The following is a 16,142-nucleotide window of genomic DNA, read 5'->3' as shown; positions in this document are numbered from 1 at the left end:
GATGGGAATTGGTGTGACGAGAGATAAGCAGGAGCACCCTAGGGAAAGGAAGGGTGGCACCTGTGGGGCAGGCGGTGCCCTGGGCAGGTGGGCAGCATGAGAGGGAAAGGCTCGTTTCTCTTTGGGTCTAAGTCTCCTTGGGTCTAAGTCGTGTAAATGACTCTCCGCTGAGTCATTTACACGTGTGCCAAGTCCCTCCTCGGTCTTCAGCCTCAAGGAGGGAGTTGGTGGCAAGTGAATTAATCATAGATGCTTTCACTTGCTCTCCTCCCTCCCTCCGGAAGGTGCTGGTAGAATCCTCGCCTCCCTGGCCCCCCACCTCTCCAGAGACATAAAGCAAGTTAAGATTATAGACCGGCCAACACTGCTAATCAGAATCTGCAGGCGCTCCGCTACAAGTTCCACCGCACACTGCTTCTCTCTCTCTCTGTCTTTTCATCTTCCAAACCCTCTTTCTCATCGACAGTGCCCACCCCAAAGCCAAGTCTCCTGATTTCTGTGTGGCCCATGATTCTTCGAATCTTCTCTTCTCTCTAGCCATCTCCAAGCACTCTAGTCACATCAAAGCAGGTAAGGAGCACCCTGGCACTGACCGGGAAGGTGGGCAGAGGGAGCAAAAGAAACATCCAGAGAAGAGCATTGAAATACTTAACAGAAATCATAATATAGCCTGATTTGGTTTACCAGAAAAGAAGTACTTTGGAGAAAGCCTTTATCTCCAGCCTCCTCTGCAGGACCCTGAGCCTCACATGGGTAGAAGGCAGAGCACATGGCATCCGAGGTGGTCAAGTGGGTGGGGATCTTTGGCCTTGGGGCGAGGGAAGGGGCAGCTGTATGCTCAGGACTTCTGGATTCTGCTTCTATTTTTATCAGATGTCTCTGTCCCCGATGCATCTCGCTGCCCTAGCCTCTTGTCTGAAAATAGGAAGCGGTCGGCCGTCTCGAGGGCACAGAGGTTTTCATGGTAATAGGCAAGCAATTCCGTGCTCGCTCCACAGAGTAATGTGAGAACAGAACGGGGGAAATGCTGTTGCTTACCCCTTAGAGGCAGAAGAACAAGTGGTGCAGAAATACCCGCGATGATTACCGAGCTTCACGGGATACAAACACTTGACTCCTGCGTGACCAGTTACTGCTCCCCACGCCCCTGGCCACACCAACCACAGGACTTGGCCCCCATCAGAATCCACACGTGGACCAACCAAATCTTATTCTTTTTCATCTGTCTAGTTTAACTGTCTATTTCTGTTTCATTTCATCTCGCTCGTCATGTATTGGTCTTTCTAGGTTCTTGGGGATAATCAGTAGGAGGGTAGAGCAAGAGCTCATTAGGAAGAGTTTCTCTAGCAAAACTTAGGGTACACCACTCTCATAAGTGATTAGTTGTCTGAGGGCTGTGACGTTCTGAAATCGTATCCCCAAGATATCAGCTGTGCTCTTTTCCAGAAAACCAACTATTGTTTTTGCTCACCAGTACCCTCCCATCTCTCTCTCTTGTTTTTTTTTTATTTTAATGACTCATGAAAAAACCCTGAGACTGCCTGATTCCTCATCCAATTCCTCATGCCTTGACTCTTTCCTTAGTCTATAGCCAAACACAAACAGATATGGCCCCCTTAAAAAAATTTTTTTAATAGAATCACCATGAGATACAGAGTTACAAAGCTGTTCATGGTCAGGTTTCACTCATACAGCATTTTAACACCCATCCCTCAAGTGTACACTTCCCACCACCAATGTCCCCAGTTTTTCTCCCACCACCTTCAGTCTGTCTTTAGGCAAGCACTTTCCTTCTTTCTCTCTGTCTGTCTGTCTGTCTGTTTCTCTCATTTCTCTGTCTGTCTCTCTCTATCTCTCAGTCGCTGTCTTGCTGTCTCTGTCTCTCTGTCTCTCCCCCCCCCCCCGCCGCCGCCTCTTTGGGGCATTATGATTTGCAATACATTTTTTATAAGGAGTGCTCATCTGGGGTCCTAATGTGCAGTCCTCTTGTGATTTTTGTAGCACGAGACACAGTTTAGAAATTCAAAGCATTTAAAGTCTGTTCAACGGACTTCATGAAAAAGTGAAAGCGGATTTTAAAAAGACATTTTGGGAACAAATTCATTTCTTTATATAGCAAGGACACTGATGGGGTTGTTTGTTTTCCTAGTAGATAAAGTCACTGACCGTCAGGCCTGGAGTCCTTTTCCAAATGGTTTCATGCATTTATGCATGCTGTCTCTGACCTCCACCATCCTAGAACTGGGACAGGGGCAGTGCCTTTGCCGACAAATTTGATGTGGAGGATTAAAGTGCTCATGTTAGATGCTTACTCCTCTTCCTCCAGCAGAAGCCTGGGTACTGTGAATGGGCAGCGTTTCCTTCAGGCAAGGGGTTTCTTTAAAAGCATCAAAGGCACAGCGCCAGCTCTAAAATCAGTGGGATTCCTAGATTCTTACAGTTCCAAGCTTTTCTCCAGATGAAAATGAAAAAAGAGCAGGAAGCCTGCAGTGATATATTACTCAAAATCCTAATCCCACAATTGATTTTTAAAGAAAAGAAAACAAACTGTGGGACCATTTAAGCAGCTCGAGACACAAGCACATACTCTGCTCTAAGTTGGAATTGTCAAGAAACCTGAGAAGAACTACTGGGCAGAACCCCAAACCCAGGGCAACCAACTGACCGAGAGAGAGAGAGAGAGAGAGAATGGAAAGACTGGCCATGAAACTATAGTCAGCCCTGAGAGAGAACCAGATAGAAACATAGAAAAGAGCCAGACTGTAAAGGGTCCCTAAATACTTCAGAAACACCAGGAAGAGGGGAAGCAAAAATGTGTGTAAGGAAAATATCCTCGAGAGAAGCTATTCAAATGATTTTAGGGGGCGCTGATGCCACAAGAAACTAACAAAGAGTGTCTCGTAGCGATTGATTCCTTTTTTGAGGTCACTTCGGTGTAGGCCACTATATGTCTTAGGAATGCTTGTTCACCCCTCTTCAAAGGGAAATTGTCACGCCCGACCAAACGCCACGAGGTTACAATCATTTCACTGCTGTCTATTAGACCTCCTCCACTGTGTGGTATCTCTGTGCTATCCCGCTCTGTCGGTGCCAAAGTTCTGAAAGGATTTCTTTTGGGTTCTCAAATGCATGCGCTAAGTCATCCGACCAAATTGAGTCCTCAAAGATTCAGTCAATGGGTTTGTGTAAAGGAACTTGCTGGAGAAAGAAAATCCATAAGTAAAGAAGCACCTGTTTGGGGGCTGGAGCAATAGCACAGCGGGTAGGGCGTTTGCCTTGCATGCGGCCGACCCAGGTTCGATTCCCAGCATCCCATATGGTCCCCTGAGCACCGCCAGGGGTAACTCCTGAGTGCAGAGCCAGGAGTAACCCCTGTGCATTGCCGGGTGTGACCCCCCCCCCAAAAAAGAAGCACCTGTTTCAGGGTCCAACTGAGATCATAAAGGACTGGAAAAGGATGTGGCTGTGAAATTTCTATATGCATGGATGATACCTAGCTTCTCAAAGTAATTAGCACTGATGAAAAGCTACCACTAAAAGTTGTATGTTTTCAAGAGATATTGCATCAGAAAACCAACCTATATTTGAAATATAGCATAAGGCAAACATAGATAAATAACCTCATTTCAAAGTCTCTATCATACAATAAGGAAAAGACACAGAAAAGGAATTATTTTAAGTTAGGACAGTTGTCCATTTCTACACAGATAGCGCCCAAAGGCTAACGTGAACAGCTCATGTAGTATTGCATGACATGCCTAATAATCTAGTTCTTGTTGCATTGGGGGGAGTCTGACACTACTTGCTGGCATTTCTTGGTATAATACTTGCTTCCAGCACCACTTTGAACTAGACTAAAAGAGACTGAGGCTCAGAGAAATTGAGCACATCACCACCACCATCACCAAATGACAATGTGGCTGGTGTTTGGAGCTGGAATTTTGATCCATTTGTCTTCTTTTATAGTCTAATTAGTCATAGAAAGTACATGGTAGAACTAAGAGAAGAAGAAGAAGAAGAAGAAGAAGAAGAAGAAGAAGAAGAAGAAGAAGAAGAAGAAGAAGAAGAAGAAGAAGAAGAAGGAGGAGGAGGAGGAGGAGGAGGAGGAGGAGGAGGAAGAGGAGGAGGAGGAGGAGGAGGAGGAAGAAGAAGAAAGAAAAATGAGGGAGGAGATGGAGAAAAAGAAAGGGAGGAGGGAGGAGAAGGAAGAGGAGAGGTAGACTCATCCATATGTCTATTTGTCTGCCTGTGTGTGTTTACATTGGAGCACTAAATGTTCTTGGATCCCCACAAGACAGATAAAGCACTAAAGGATACAACCAAGGGGTCACGAACACTAAGAGGAAACATAACTCAACTTTGTCAACTTATAAAGGACAGAAAGAAGCTGAACATAGTTTCCCTGTTGTGCACCTACCATGTGGGGGTTGAGTATTAGTTTTCATTTGCTACCTCATGAATCTTCACAGCCCTCTTTTGTTACTCCCACTCAACAGTGAGGAAAGCAAAACTTTAGAAGTGTTCATTAACTTGTCCCCACCCCAAATTAAGAATCATCCAAAAAAGAAAAACCAAAGCAAAACCTTAGACTTTGGGAACCTTTTCTACTTCACAAAGGACAAAGGAAAAATGTCTTTAAAGTCATAATGTGTGTGTCTCCCACAGAGAAGCACAGGATCGCCATGAATGTTAGAACAATTTGTAGGGATTCACAGACCAGAGACGGAAAGGCGATTAAGTCAAGTAAAAAAATATTCAGAAGGATTTTTAATTTTCTAAATTTATCATCATGTGAAAAATAGTTTGATTTTTCTGTGGCCCCCCCTCCTGTGCTTTATTTTTTAAAGAAATGGTCATTCTAGATCAATACGCTCAAGTTTAGACTGGTAGACAATTTTGGCAGAATTAAGATCATCGAGCAGAAGCTGGAGATCCAGGCTCAAGTTCACAGCTGTTGCCAATGGGCTGGGGCAAGAGCCTGGGCTGGATGTGTGACCCTCCTCCCCTCCTCGCTCAGTTGGTAGATCTTGAGAGTCTGGGCCATTGGATCATGACATTCCATTCAAATTCAGCATCACTGAACCCTCAAGCCCTGGAGGAGCCTTTCGTGTCTGCCATTCCCTACAATCTCTCTTTATGGTGGTCTGGCCTCCTACAGGGACATTGTTTCTTTTTTTTTTCTTTTTGGGTCACACCTGGCGATGCACAGGGGTTACTCCTGGCTCTGCACTCAGGAATTACTCCTGGCGGTACTCAGGGGACCCTATGGGATGCTGGGAATAGAACCTGGGTTGGCCTCATGCAAGGCAAACGCCCTCCCCGCTGTGCTATTGCTCCATCCCCGACATTGTTTCTTTTTTGCCGGGGGTAAGGGAAAGCCTTCTTAGCAGTAGTGGGGGGCAGTGCTGAGGTCATACCTGAGCAGTCAGCCAGGCCGGATGGATCAGTGCTTGCACCAGGCAATGCAGCCTTGCAGCTCATCTCAGGGGCCTCCAGGACGACAGCTGGTGGTGATGGGGCTAACAGGGGTGTGTGGTACCAGGGAGCAAGCCCAGGGCTCCCCCTGCACCGTGCTCTCGCCCTGCTCTCTTCAGAAGTGCTTCCCAGACTGTTGAAATGACCGATTAAAAAAACTGCATTGTGCAAGATAATTATACTGATTCCGCAAAGTGGAAAACCAATTCCAGAACCACAGCCCTGGCTCCATGCGGTTCCAGCCGCATCCAGATGTCCCGGGCCAGCCGCCAGCCCCTGCTCTGTGAGTGCTCCCTGGATCCTTCCACAATTAAGGAACGCAGAGCTGCCAGGACAATAACAAAAGCAGCGATGAATGTCAGAGCGAAGGAGAAATTATTTTTAGATTTGCTCTCCTAGTTTATCTGTACCGCCGCTCCCATCCACATGTCCCCAAGAGGAAAGACGGCAGAGGGAACTCGAGGACAGAAACGCCTAGCAGAGTGCTGGCATTTCGTTTCTGGGCAGAGGGAGGCGGTAGAAGTGGCAAGAGGTAAGGGGTGTGTTCTAGAGGGAATAAACAGTCTCGAGGTGAGCTGTGTGCCTTGGCTGAGATCAGAGACTGTTGGAGTCGAGGTTGCTGGGCCATGGAAGACGCTTTCTTACCACTGAGGTCCGTAGCGTTTTGTCTGCCTTTGTCTCCTGTCTCAGGTTAAGCGAGTTAAAAGCGGGAACTCCTATGAGCTTTGCCCTGCACGCGCTGGAGCAGAGCCACCGCTGTTGATGCTACTCGTCAGCAGGAGGAGTGAGACGGTCCCCTGTGTCCAGAGAGTGGCTGGGACACGCCTGGAGGGGTTTTCTTTTCCCTCTGAAACTTTTCCTGCTAAAATGGGAGGCAGAGTTGGAACGGATTGAGCTGAGCTGATAAAAGTGCCTGTTCCTTCTGCCCCTTCCAAAAGGAAAACATTAACTAACTAATTAATCAATTTGCTTCCTGGGTCACACCTGGCGATGCTCAGGGCTTACTCTTGACTCTGCACCTAAGAATTATTCCTGGCGGTGCTCAGGGGCCATATGGTTTGCTGGGGATTGAACCCGGGTTGGCCACTCAAGGCAAACATCCTCCCCACTGTACTATGGCTCTGGTGCCAAGACAATATATTATCATTTTTTTTTTGCTTTTTTTGGGTCACACCCGGCAATACACGGGGGTTACTCCTAGCTCTGCACTCAGGAATTACTCCTGGCGGTGCTCAGGGGACCATATGGGATGCTGGGAGTTGAACCTGGGTCGGCAGCATGCAAGGCAAACGCCCTAACCGCTGTGCTATTGTTCCAGCCCCTGACAATATATTATTTTTCTTTTACTTTTTTTTTTAGACAGGAGAGCTGGGTTATTTGGGCCCATATTCTTGCATGCACTTCGGAGTGGAAATGAAAGCTTCATAGACCGCATCTAGCAGAGTGAGTTGGAGTCTTGCTTCTTACAGGACAGCTTCTCAGACCATAGACCCCGGGTGAGACCTGAGGTCATGCATTGCCAGCCAGCTCCCAGCCTGTGCCGCTGGGTCCAGACCACACTCCACAGACTCGCCACAGGGAGCTTAGCGTCAACCCAGGCAGCTGGAAGGTCATCTTGAAACTCGCTCAAAAGGAGCAAATCCCCATGAACATTGGGCAGGCGATTGAGTCCGAGATGCTAAAGCCACGACAGGGATGAGGTCAGAGTCCTCTCAGGCCATGCTCAGGGGGGCTGAGGACCACTCCCAGAAATAACAGGACAACGGGGGGGGGGCTCGGGAGGGGGGATAATGTGAGGACCCAAGGGTGCGCCAGCAATGCTCAGGGAACACCAGGGTTACTCGTAGCAGTAGAAAGTTGGGGGGCCATAATGAGGTGCCAGGGCTCAAACCCGGGTTCTCCCAATACAAAGCATGCCCCCCCACCCCTTTGCCACCTCCCAGGTCCCTTGGTTGGTTAATCGGTGGCATTTACATATTTATATTTGAGAAAGCTTTTTTATTTGAGAAACAGTAACAATGACGGTCCTCATTCCCCTGATCCGGAAAGAGCCCCCAATATGCCACGGGGCTACACTGGCACGTGACAGGGATGGATGGAGACGTTACTGGCACCCGCTCAAACAAATCCATGAACAATGGGATGACAGTGATACAGTGATACTTAAGAAAAGTGATTTCTAACTTACATGCCTACAACTCTTCCCCAAAGCCCTTCAGAGCTCTCCTCAGTGTCCTTTCGCTGGCATCGCGTTCTCTGGCTACCTTGGCACCACCTGGTTCGCTGAATGTGGCACACTCAGAGCCTTTAGCTCCCGGTGCCCTTGCTCAGACTTTCCCATCTTCTCCATCTCTGTGCAGGGGGGACGTGGAGGGGCTAAGGAGCCGGTTTCTCTCTCAACGCCCCTCTGCTCCTTCTCCAGGGGGTTGGAAAGGGACAAGTAACGCAGGGGGCACTGAGGCAGATAGAAGACAGTTGACTGTGACTTCTTGGGTCTCATCCTGGGTGAATCCCTAGGACCGCCCCCCCACCCATACCCCAGTGCCCACCCTGCTAGCTCCTCTTCCGGCTCGCAGCCCTGCACCCCCCCCCCCAAAAAAAAAAAAACAAACGCCCAATGCAGGTTTGTGAAATGTGCTCAATAGATTGAAGCGCAACCAGAGACAAGTGAGAATGGGGTCTGTGAAGTAGAGGGGAGCAATTCTGTGCCCCCACCCGCAGTCCCGAATCCCCCCACCCCTGCCTCACCCGTCAAGAGACTGAAAACATTTGCTTAAGGTGCTCTCCTCAGATGAGGGAACACGGATGACACTGATAAATACTAACCTTCGGAATTCTCTTCCCAATAAGGACATGAGGTGGCACAAGCCAAGCCCTTTGCTCTCCTTCCAGATCCTTCCTTGGATTTGCCCGTTTGTTTTTTTTTTTTTTTTGGCCCCGCTGTATAGTTCGCGTCCCCTATGGGTAGGTTATGGCAAAACAACTTTGCACAGGCTCCAATATTGGTTATCAACAGTGACTCAGACTCACTTGGAAGAAATAAGAGGTGAGTTTGTCATTTTTATTTAAAAAAAAGTTTTTTAAATAGAGAGGCGCCAGAGAGAGAGTTTCAGCGCTAGATCACATACTCCGCGTACAGAGCCCTGGATTCCATCCCCCGTATCCCAAGGCCTTCCAGTCCTGCTGGGGGCGGGCCCTGTTATTTTTAAAAAAGCAGTTTAAAAAACAACCGCATCTGTAAGTCCTGGAAAAACAAACATCCTCCCCCAGTGCGCAAGTCCTGGAGTCTCTGAGCTCCCGCAGCTCACCCACTCCTGAGTTTCAGAACATTTGCCATCGCCCTACATGCTACCAGTGTTTTCCAAACGCTGCTGCAAGTGACTCACCAGATGATGCTTCGAAAGAAGCGATGTGCAGGCAGCGAGTGTGGAATGCAGCGGAGCTCAGAAGGGCGAGTTAGAACAAATCCACATCCCTTTTCTCATGTTGACGGAGCATTAAAAAAAGGGCGAGGGACGGCTTGTTCCTGGTGCGCCCTGCCAGGCCCGCCCACTAGCCCTCCCCGCCGCCTCCCTGCCTGGCACTGACTTAAATCAACATGGACTGACAGATTGATCCCAATGACCCCTCTTTTAATCACCACCTAGGGGGTCATGGAAAGTTCTAGATTCAGCCTCCAGTATGCAGATTCCATTCTGAATTTTTTTCTTTTTTATTTTTTCAATTGGTGTTTGGGCCACAGGGCTTACTCCTGGCCCTGCACCCAAAGATCATTCCTGGAGAGGTTGTGGGGACCATATGAGGTCCTGGGGAATGAACCTAGGTGGGCTACATTAGCAAGGCAAGTGCCCTGCCCGCTTATTATCTCTCCAGACCCTGTTCTAGATCTCTGATAGCAGCGGGGGACCATGCAGGGTCCTGGGAAAATGACCTAGGTGGGCATCTGCAAGGCAAGTGCTCTGCCTGCTGTGTTCTCTCTCGGCCCTTCTGGATTTCTGAGGACAGCGTCGCTCTCTGCAGTCCTCCCTCCCCTCCCAAGCTGGGACGCTCGAGGAAGATGCTCATTCTGGCCTGCCTTTTCTTTCTGACCAACCACAGGGAACAGAAGTGAGGTGTGAGGAAAGGCAACAGAGGCAGCTTCTGCCTGGGATGCTCAGGTGGAGGGCGTGTGTGAGAGTGTGTGTGTGTGTGTGTGTGTGTGTGTGTGTGTGTGTGTGTGTGATGCTCCAGAGCCTTGTGGAACCTACAAAGTAAGAGCCGGAGCTAGAGGACTGGAAATTCTTTGGGGACAGAGACCGGGACATGTGTGTGTGTGTGTGTGTGTGTGTGTGTGTGTGTGTGTGTGTGTGTGTGATGCTCCGGAGCCCTGTGGAACCTACAAAGTAAGAGCCAGAGCTACAGGACTGGGAATTCTTTGGGGGCAGAGACCGGGACGTGTGTGTGTGTGTGTGTGTGTGTATGATGCTCCGGAGCCCTGTGGAACCTACAAAGTAAGAGCCGGAGCTAGAGGACTGGGAATTCTTCGGGGGCAGAGACGGGGACGGTGCATAGCAAGGAGTGGTGCACACAGGTCAAGGTCTCCTGGGAAGGAGCACGCGGGCCGGGGTCGACCCGTAAGCAAGAACAACGTCCCCCTTTCCTGAACAGATGAATGAGACCCTCGGGTGGGCAGGGGTGGGGACGGATCTCTGGAGACACCCCTCCCCTGCTTCCGCACCCTCCCCACCCTCTCATCCGCCACGGGGACCGCACATCTCGCCCTCGCCTCGTTTCTGTCGCAGGTGCCCCCGGCTGGCGGGGCATGGACAGCCCCAGCAATGCCACCTCCCCGTGCGGCTTTCTCCTCCAGGGCTTCTCGGAGTTCCCGCACCTGCGGCCGGCGCTGTTCCTGCTGCTGCTGGGCGTGCACCTGGCCACGCTGGGCGGGAACCTGCTCATCCTGGTGGCCGTGACCTCGGCGCCCAACCCGCCGCCCATGCTGCTCTTCCTGTGCCAGCTGGCGGCCATCGAGTTCTGCTACTCGCTGGTGGTGGTGCCCCGCTCGCTGGCCGACCTGGCGGCGCCCCTGCGGGGCCCGGGCAGCCCCATCTCCTATCTGGGCTGCGCCGTGCAGATGCAGATGTTCGTGGCGCTGGGCGGCACCGAGTGCTTCCTGCTGGCCGCGATGGCCTACGACCGCTACGTGGCCATCTGCCACCCGCTGCGCTACCCGGCGCTGGTGACGCCGGGGCTGTGCGGGCGCATGGCGCTGGCCTGCTGCCTGGGGGGGCTGGCCGTGTCGGTGGGGCTCACGGTGGCCGTCTTCCACCTGCCCTTCTGCGGCTCGTGCCTGCTGGTGCACTTCTTCTGCGACATCACGGCGCTGCTGCACCTGGCGTGCACGCGCAGCTACGCGGACGAGCTGCCGCTGCTGGGCGCCTGCCTGGTGCTGCTGCTGCTGCCCTCGGCGCTCATCCTCACGTCGTACGGGGCCATCGCGGGCGCGCTGCGCCGCCTGCACTCGCCCGAGGGCCGCAGCAAGGCCGCCTCCACCTGCGCCTCGCACCTGGCCGTCACCTTCCTGCACTACGGCTGCGCCACCTACATGTACGTGCGCCCCAAGGCGGCCTACACCCCGCAGCGGGACCGCGTCCTGGCGCTCGTCTACACCAACGTCACGCCGCTGCTCTACCCGCTCATCTACAGCCTGCGCAACCGCGAGATCACCTCGGCCATCGGCAGGGTGCTGGGGCGCCGCCGGGCCTAGGGTGACCCCCGAGTGGACGCCCCGGGGTGGGGGGGGACAGCGGGCCCGAGGCTGCGGCCCTGTGGCCAACGGGGGTGGGGGGGTCCCCGCACCCGGGACGCCACCAGGGGGAGCGCGAGGAACACGGGTTCTGGAAACGTCCGTGCACAAGCCAGGCTCCCGCGGGCGCCCCTTCTTTGCACCCTCCCCGAAAGGGTGGTCCTGGAGGATGCGGGTCCAGGCATTCCCTGGAGGGACCGCTCTCCCCGAGCTGGGGTCTGCGGCGAGGGTGGGCTTGCAATCGGAAGGACGCCCCCACCCCCAGCCCCCGCCCCCGGGAAAGGAAGGCCGGGTCTGAGTAAACAAACGGCTGGATGGACTCACTCCCAAGTGCTGCTTTTTGAAGGGAGAGGGGGATGCCCGGGGCCAGGCGGAGCTGGCAGGAGAGAGGGGTCAGCAGGATGAAGAGGGCAAAGAACGCCGGAAGCGGAAGTGAATAAAAGAGCTGGGGGAAGGGGGGTCCGATATTGGGAAGGTCCCTGTAAACATCACCCAAGGTTTCTCCATCCCCCAAATGATTTACTGGGGATCAGGATTAAAAGAACATTTTGTTTATTTTGTTTGGAGCCACACCCAGCAGTCCTGGGGGCTGCTCCTGACTCTGCACTCAGGCATCACTGCTGGCGGGCTTGGGCGGGGTGGGGGCCCATCGGGGGTGCTGGGGGTCAGATCCAGGCCGGCCACATGCCAGGCAAATGCCCTGCCTGCTACACGATCACTCCAGCCCCCAAGAAGGAAAAGAACATTTGGCGAGATGAGCTTGCTCTGATCAGTATTATCGGGAGAAGTCAGCTAGTATGAACTGCCCAGGGGTTGGCATGGTTTTCTCAGGACTTGGCTTAATCAAGGACTGTGAACTTGGGTTCTTCCTATGTGAACGCAGAGAGCGGCGCTCAGGTCCGCTTCGCAAGAGCTGTGAAAGCGTCCTGTCCCGCTGGTGTCCTGGGCCCACCCGCTGCAGCAAGGGCCCCCAGACACGCACCGCTTAGTTTCATGCTCTCTAATCTTGTCCCAAAGATGTTCGGTACTGAGTGAAGTTCCGCAATAAACGCCACTGCCGGAAGGAACACCAGTGTGCCGTGCCTCATCCCGGGAACTGGGCCAGATGTTGAGGGAGAGAACAGCAGGGCTCCGTGGTGGCATGTGGGTCTGAGCTCGGCTCGCTGGTCTCCCCGGCCGTCCCCAGCTCCAGAACCTGGAGGGTTTTTAGTGAGATATGATGAGATATGCCCTCCCCATCCCACCTCCCCACCCCCAGGCAGGGTGGGAGAATGGGCTCCAGATGCCATGGGAGAGGGGGAGTCGAGTCTGGAGCAGGGTGTGAACAGGGGCTTAAGGGAAATGGAACCAAGAGGGATGCTGGAGTGGGAAACTGCAGAATCTGGACAGGATGGAAGGCAACGGGGTGGGGGAAGACACCCCTGGGTGAAGGGAATGCAGAAGTGGGAGCAAGTGAAGCACAGCTAATGCCCCTGGTGCGGTCATTGGTGTTGGATGCAACATCAGCTTATCCCTTTAATGTACTGACCAACATCAAAGGCAGCAAATTGGCACAGACCTTTAAGTACAAATGCTATGGCTCGGAACATCCTAGGGTTTATTCATTCGCCCATATGTGGAACAAATAAGTGTTTCCTGGATAATGGCTCCATGCTAAGAATGAGACCATGAAGTATCTCGCTGTGATCAAAGTTTCACTTTAATCCTAGCACTTTAGTCCACTTTAGTTTCTGAAGAAATACAGGTAAAACCTATGGAGTTTGAAATAAACGAGGGCACTCAGACTAACAAACAGGCAATTGCATTATTTTGGACTAAGTCCTTGGATGGAAAAGTAAAAGCTCCTACAGGAAGCACTTAACCTGAATGTAGGGTTAGGGTGGAGTAGGATCACCTGGAAAAGAAATAATGTGTAAAATGTAAAGGCAACTAGAAAGAGTTAAAGCCAAAGATTCTGAGAGAGGAGAGTCCAGCAGAGAGAACAGCAAGTGCAAATGCCCAGCGGTGGAGTCAATGTTACAGTCCAGAAGTTTGTTTGGAAGGGGGAGTGTTTTTTGGGTTTGTGGTGCCAGGGATTGAACCCAGGATCTCCTAAAGGGAAAGCCAATCTCCTAACCCTACTGTGCTCACATCCCTAGTCTCTCAAGGACCGGTTCTTACTGGTGGTGATGGGTGGGGTGGTGAGAATATTGTGTACAGCCCAAATTAAAGATTATACTAGAAGGGCAAATCGAAGCATGCTCCTGCAAACTTTGTAAGGTAAATGGAAAAGTTTGGATTTCACCTTGAAGAAAAGTGGGAGAAGGAATAGAAATAACTACCATTTAAGATATTTAAGCAGGGGAAGGCTTATGGTCTGATCTGAACACACTTATATATAGAAAGTGAATTAAGAAAGAATATAATAAAATGCATACTTCTTAGGAAGCAAGAAATACAAGTTAGAGATGGAGTTGGCCCACTCTTGGCTTGTGGTCACTGAAATGTAGGGAAATGGATAGAGAACTGGGGAGGACAATTTCCTCAAGTTGGGGAATATCTGCGAGGTAACTATAATTTAGTTCAGATTAGATGCTTATGGATAAAAGAGAAAGTGGACGTGTTTGGGAATGATGACAGGTTGGACTCCCTGACGCGGTGACATCAGGAAGACTAACCACCTTGCTTTCCGAACAAGGTGGAAGGGTCAGTGCTGGTTAAGTTGGCAGAGTGCTCAGATGCACCGTTCACTGCAAACATGTGAGACAGCAGATCTGAGCGAGAGAATCATTCTAGAAGGCGTTTACAGTGGCAACTGGAATAAAGCACATGGCAATAGGAAGAACAAAGAGAGGCCTTCGAGGTAGGAATCTGAGCACTGCAGCACTGAAGGAAGAAATGTCAAGTTGACATGAACTGTGTCATTTATTCATTAGGTTTTCAAAAGTCTGGGCTGGGACGACAGTACAGACACCCCGACTCTGATTCTCTGTTTTCCCACGTGCACTGAGCACATGCCTGACATGCAGGAGGCCAAGATTTGAACCCTGGACCCACTAAGTGCTGGTAGGAGCAAGTCACCCCAAGTCAGGAGGAGTCCCCAGCCCTACCAGGAAGTCCCTGTCTGCACCCCCGCCCCACAAAAGAAAACTTTATTTATGGGAGACTGCCTTTAGCAAAATGAAAATGGAAATGGTAAAACAAAAACTAACAGGTACTGCATGAGATATATATTTGCTTCATTAATATATAGGATCCCTCTTGGTAATCAGTAAGATTCAAGCACTGCCACTGTCACTGTCACTGTCATCCCCTTGCTCATCGATTTGCTCGAGCGGGCACCAGTAATGTCTCCATTGTGAGACTTGTTACTGTTTTGGGCATATCGAATATGCCCACGGGTAGCTTGCCAGGCTCTGCCGTGCAGGCGAGATACTCTCGGTAGCATGCCGGGCTCTCTCTGGAGGAATCAAACCCAGGTCGGCTATGTGCAACGCAAATGCCCTACCTGCTGGGCTATCGTTAAGAGGAAGAAAAGGGGCCTGGCCAGTGGGGAATGGCAGCAAGATTCAATAATCACAAAAAAAACAAAAGATATAAATATATTTTTCAGCTAAAAGAAAATGCATATAACTTCTACACATAGGAAACATTATTTATTTTGACAGTGTCAAAATAAGTGACTATAATTTTTTTTAAATTTTTTGTACTGATTCACCATGAGATACAGTAACAAAGCTTTCATGTGTGAGCTTCGATCATGCAATCATCAAACACCCATCCCTTCACCAGTGCACGCTTTCCACAGCCAAGTGACTATAGAATTTGAAGAGTGAATCAGGAACAGCTATCTTTTGTTGGAAGCAATTGGTGCTTGTTCAATCCTACGGAGGGCAACTGTGAACATCAATTGAATATCAATTAGAATGAAATCATGTGTTCTGACAACTCTATTTCCAGGAAATGACTTGTGTTGTGCGTAGTTGTCGATGTTCCAAAGTACTTATGTCAACATTGTTTGGATCATCAGAAAATAAGTGTTATTTAAATATAAATATGTGATCAAATGAACATGCCTTTTAATCGTGATAGTGGAGTCCTAATAGAGTTCCGACAAAGGGGATGCAGCAGGTGAAGGATGGGATGGGATGGCTCTGTGGCTTTAGCACCTGCCATACACGCATGACACCCTGAGTCTGATTCTCTGTTCTCTCACATACACTGAGCACCATTCTGATGAGTTTCCTGTCTCTGATTCCCCAGACTGCAGTGATATTTGTGTGCAAGCACCACAAAAAAGATGTGATCTCTCCCCCCACACCCCACCCCCTGCCCAGGAATCACCACTAAAAAAAAAAAAAAAAAAGTAGCAACACACTGTCCAGGAGTGGCACAATCCTGGTGAGCTCAATGGCAACACCGCAGTGAGCCCTGACGGAAGCATCTTAACCAGAATGTGCACAAGAACCTAAACCACAGAGTGTACGAGCCAACAGGCACCACAAGAGAGGGCACAACCTCAAGGAATTGCAGCAGCATCAACAGCGGAAGGGTAAAGGAAGAATGAAACAGCTTTATCTGCAAATACACAAGGAACCATCTGTCTATATGTTACGTGAGAAAGCAAGAGACACAATGATTTATATTAAGACACTCTTCTCCATTCTTGATGCTTTGTTATGCAACAAAACAAGAGGCGTAATCATCCTCTCTGGGAGTGTGACAGGAGGGAAACTGGGGACATTGGTGGTGGGAAATATACAGTGGTGAAGGGACGGGTATTAGAACTTTCTATGACTGAAAGCCAATCATGACAACTTTGTAACTGTGTATCTCAAATAAAACAAAAAATTCTAATTTCCAGATTCCACTGTCAAATGACCCCCTTACACACTTTTAATTC

At 50.4% G+C, this 16,142-nt stretch overlaps 1 protein-coding gene across 2 annotated transcripts; it reads left to right on the top strand.

Moving 5' to 3' along the window:
- Positions 1–355: 355 nt before the first annotated feature.
- LOC101555539 (olfactory receptor 10AC1-like) lies at positions 356–12,431 on the top strand. 2 transcript variants are annotated; one of them, XM_055124159.1, is made up of 2 exons: positions 356–570; positions 10,325–12,431. In XM_055124159.1, the coding sequence occupies exon 2, from the start codon at positions 10,451–10,453 to the stop codon at positions 11,219–11,221; it is 771 nt and encodes a 256-aa protein (XP_054980134.1). In that variant the 5' UTR covers positions 356–570; positions 10,325–10,450; the 3' UTR covers positions 11,222–12,431. The 2 variants fall into 2 exon arrangements, with proteins under 2 accessions (XP_054980134.1, XP_054980133.1); XM_055124158.1 differs by having other exon boundaries at positions 10,257–12,431.
- The last annotated feature ends 3,711 nt before the right edge of the window (positions 12,432–16,142 follow it).

Source organism: Sorex araneus, chromosome 1 (genome assembly GCF_027595985.1).
Source record: "Sorex araneus isolate mSorAra2 chromosome 1, mSorAra2.pri, whole genome shotgun sequence".
Taxonomy (NCBI): domain Eukaryota; kingdom Metazoa; phylum Chordata; class Mammalia; order Eulipotyphla; family Soricidae; genus Sorex; species Sorex araneus.
The sequence above is the reverse complement of the archived record's forward strand: the minus strand, read 5'-3'. Positions and strand labels throughout refer to the sequence as shown.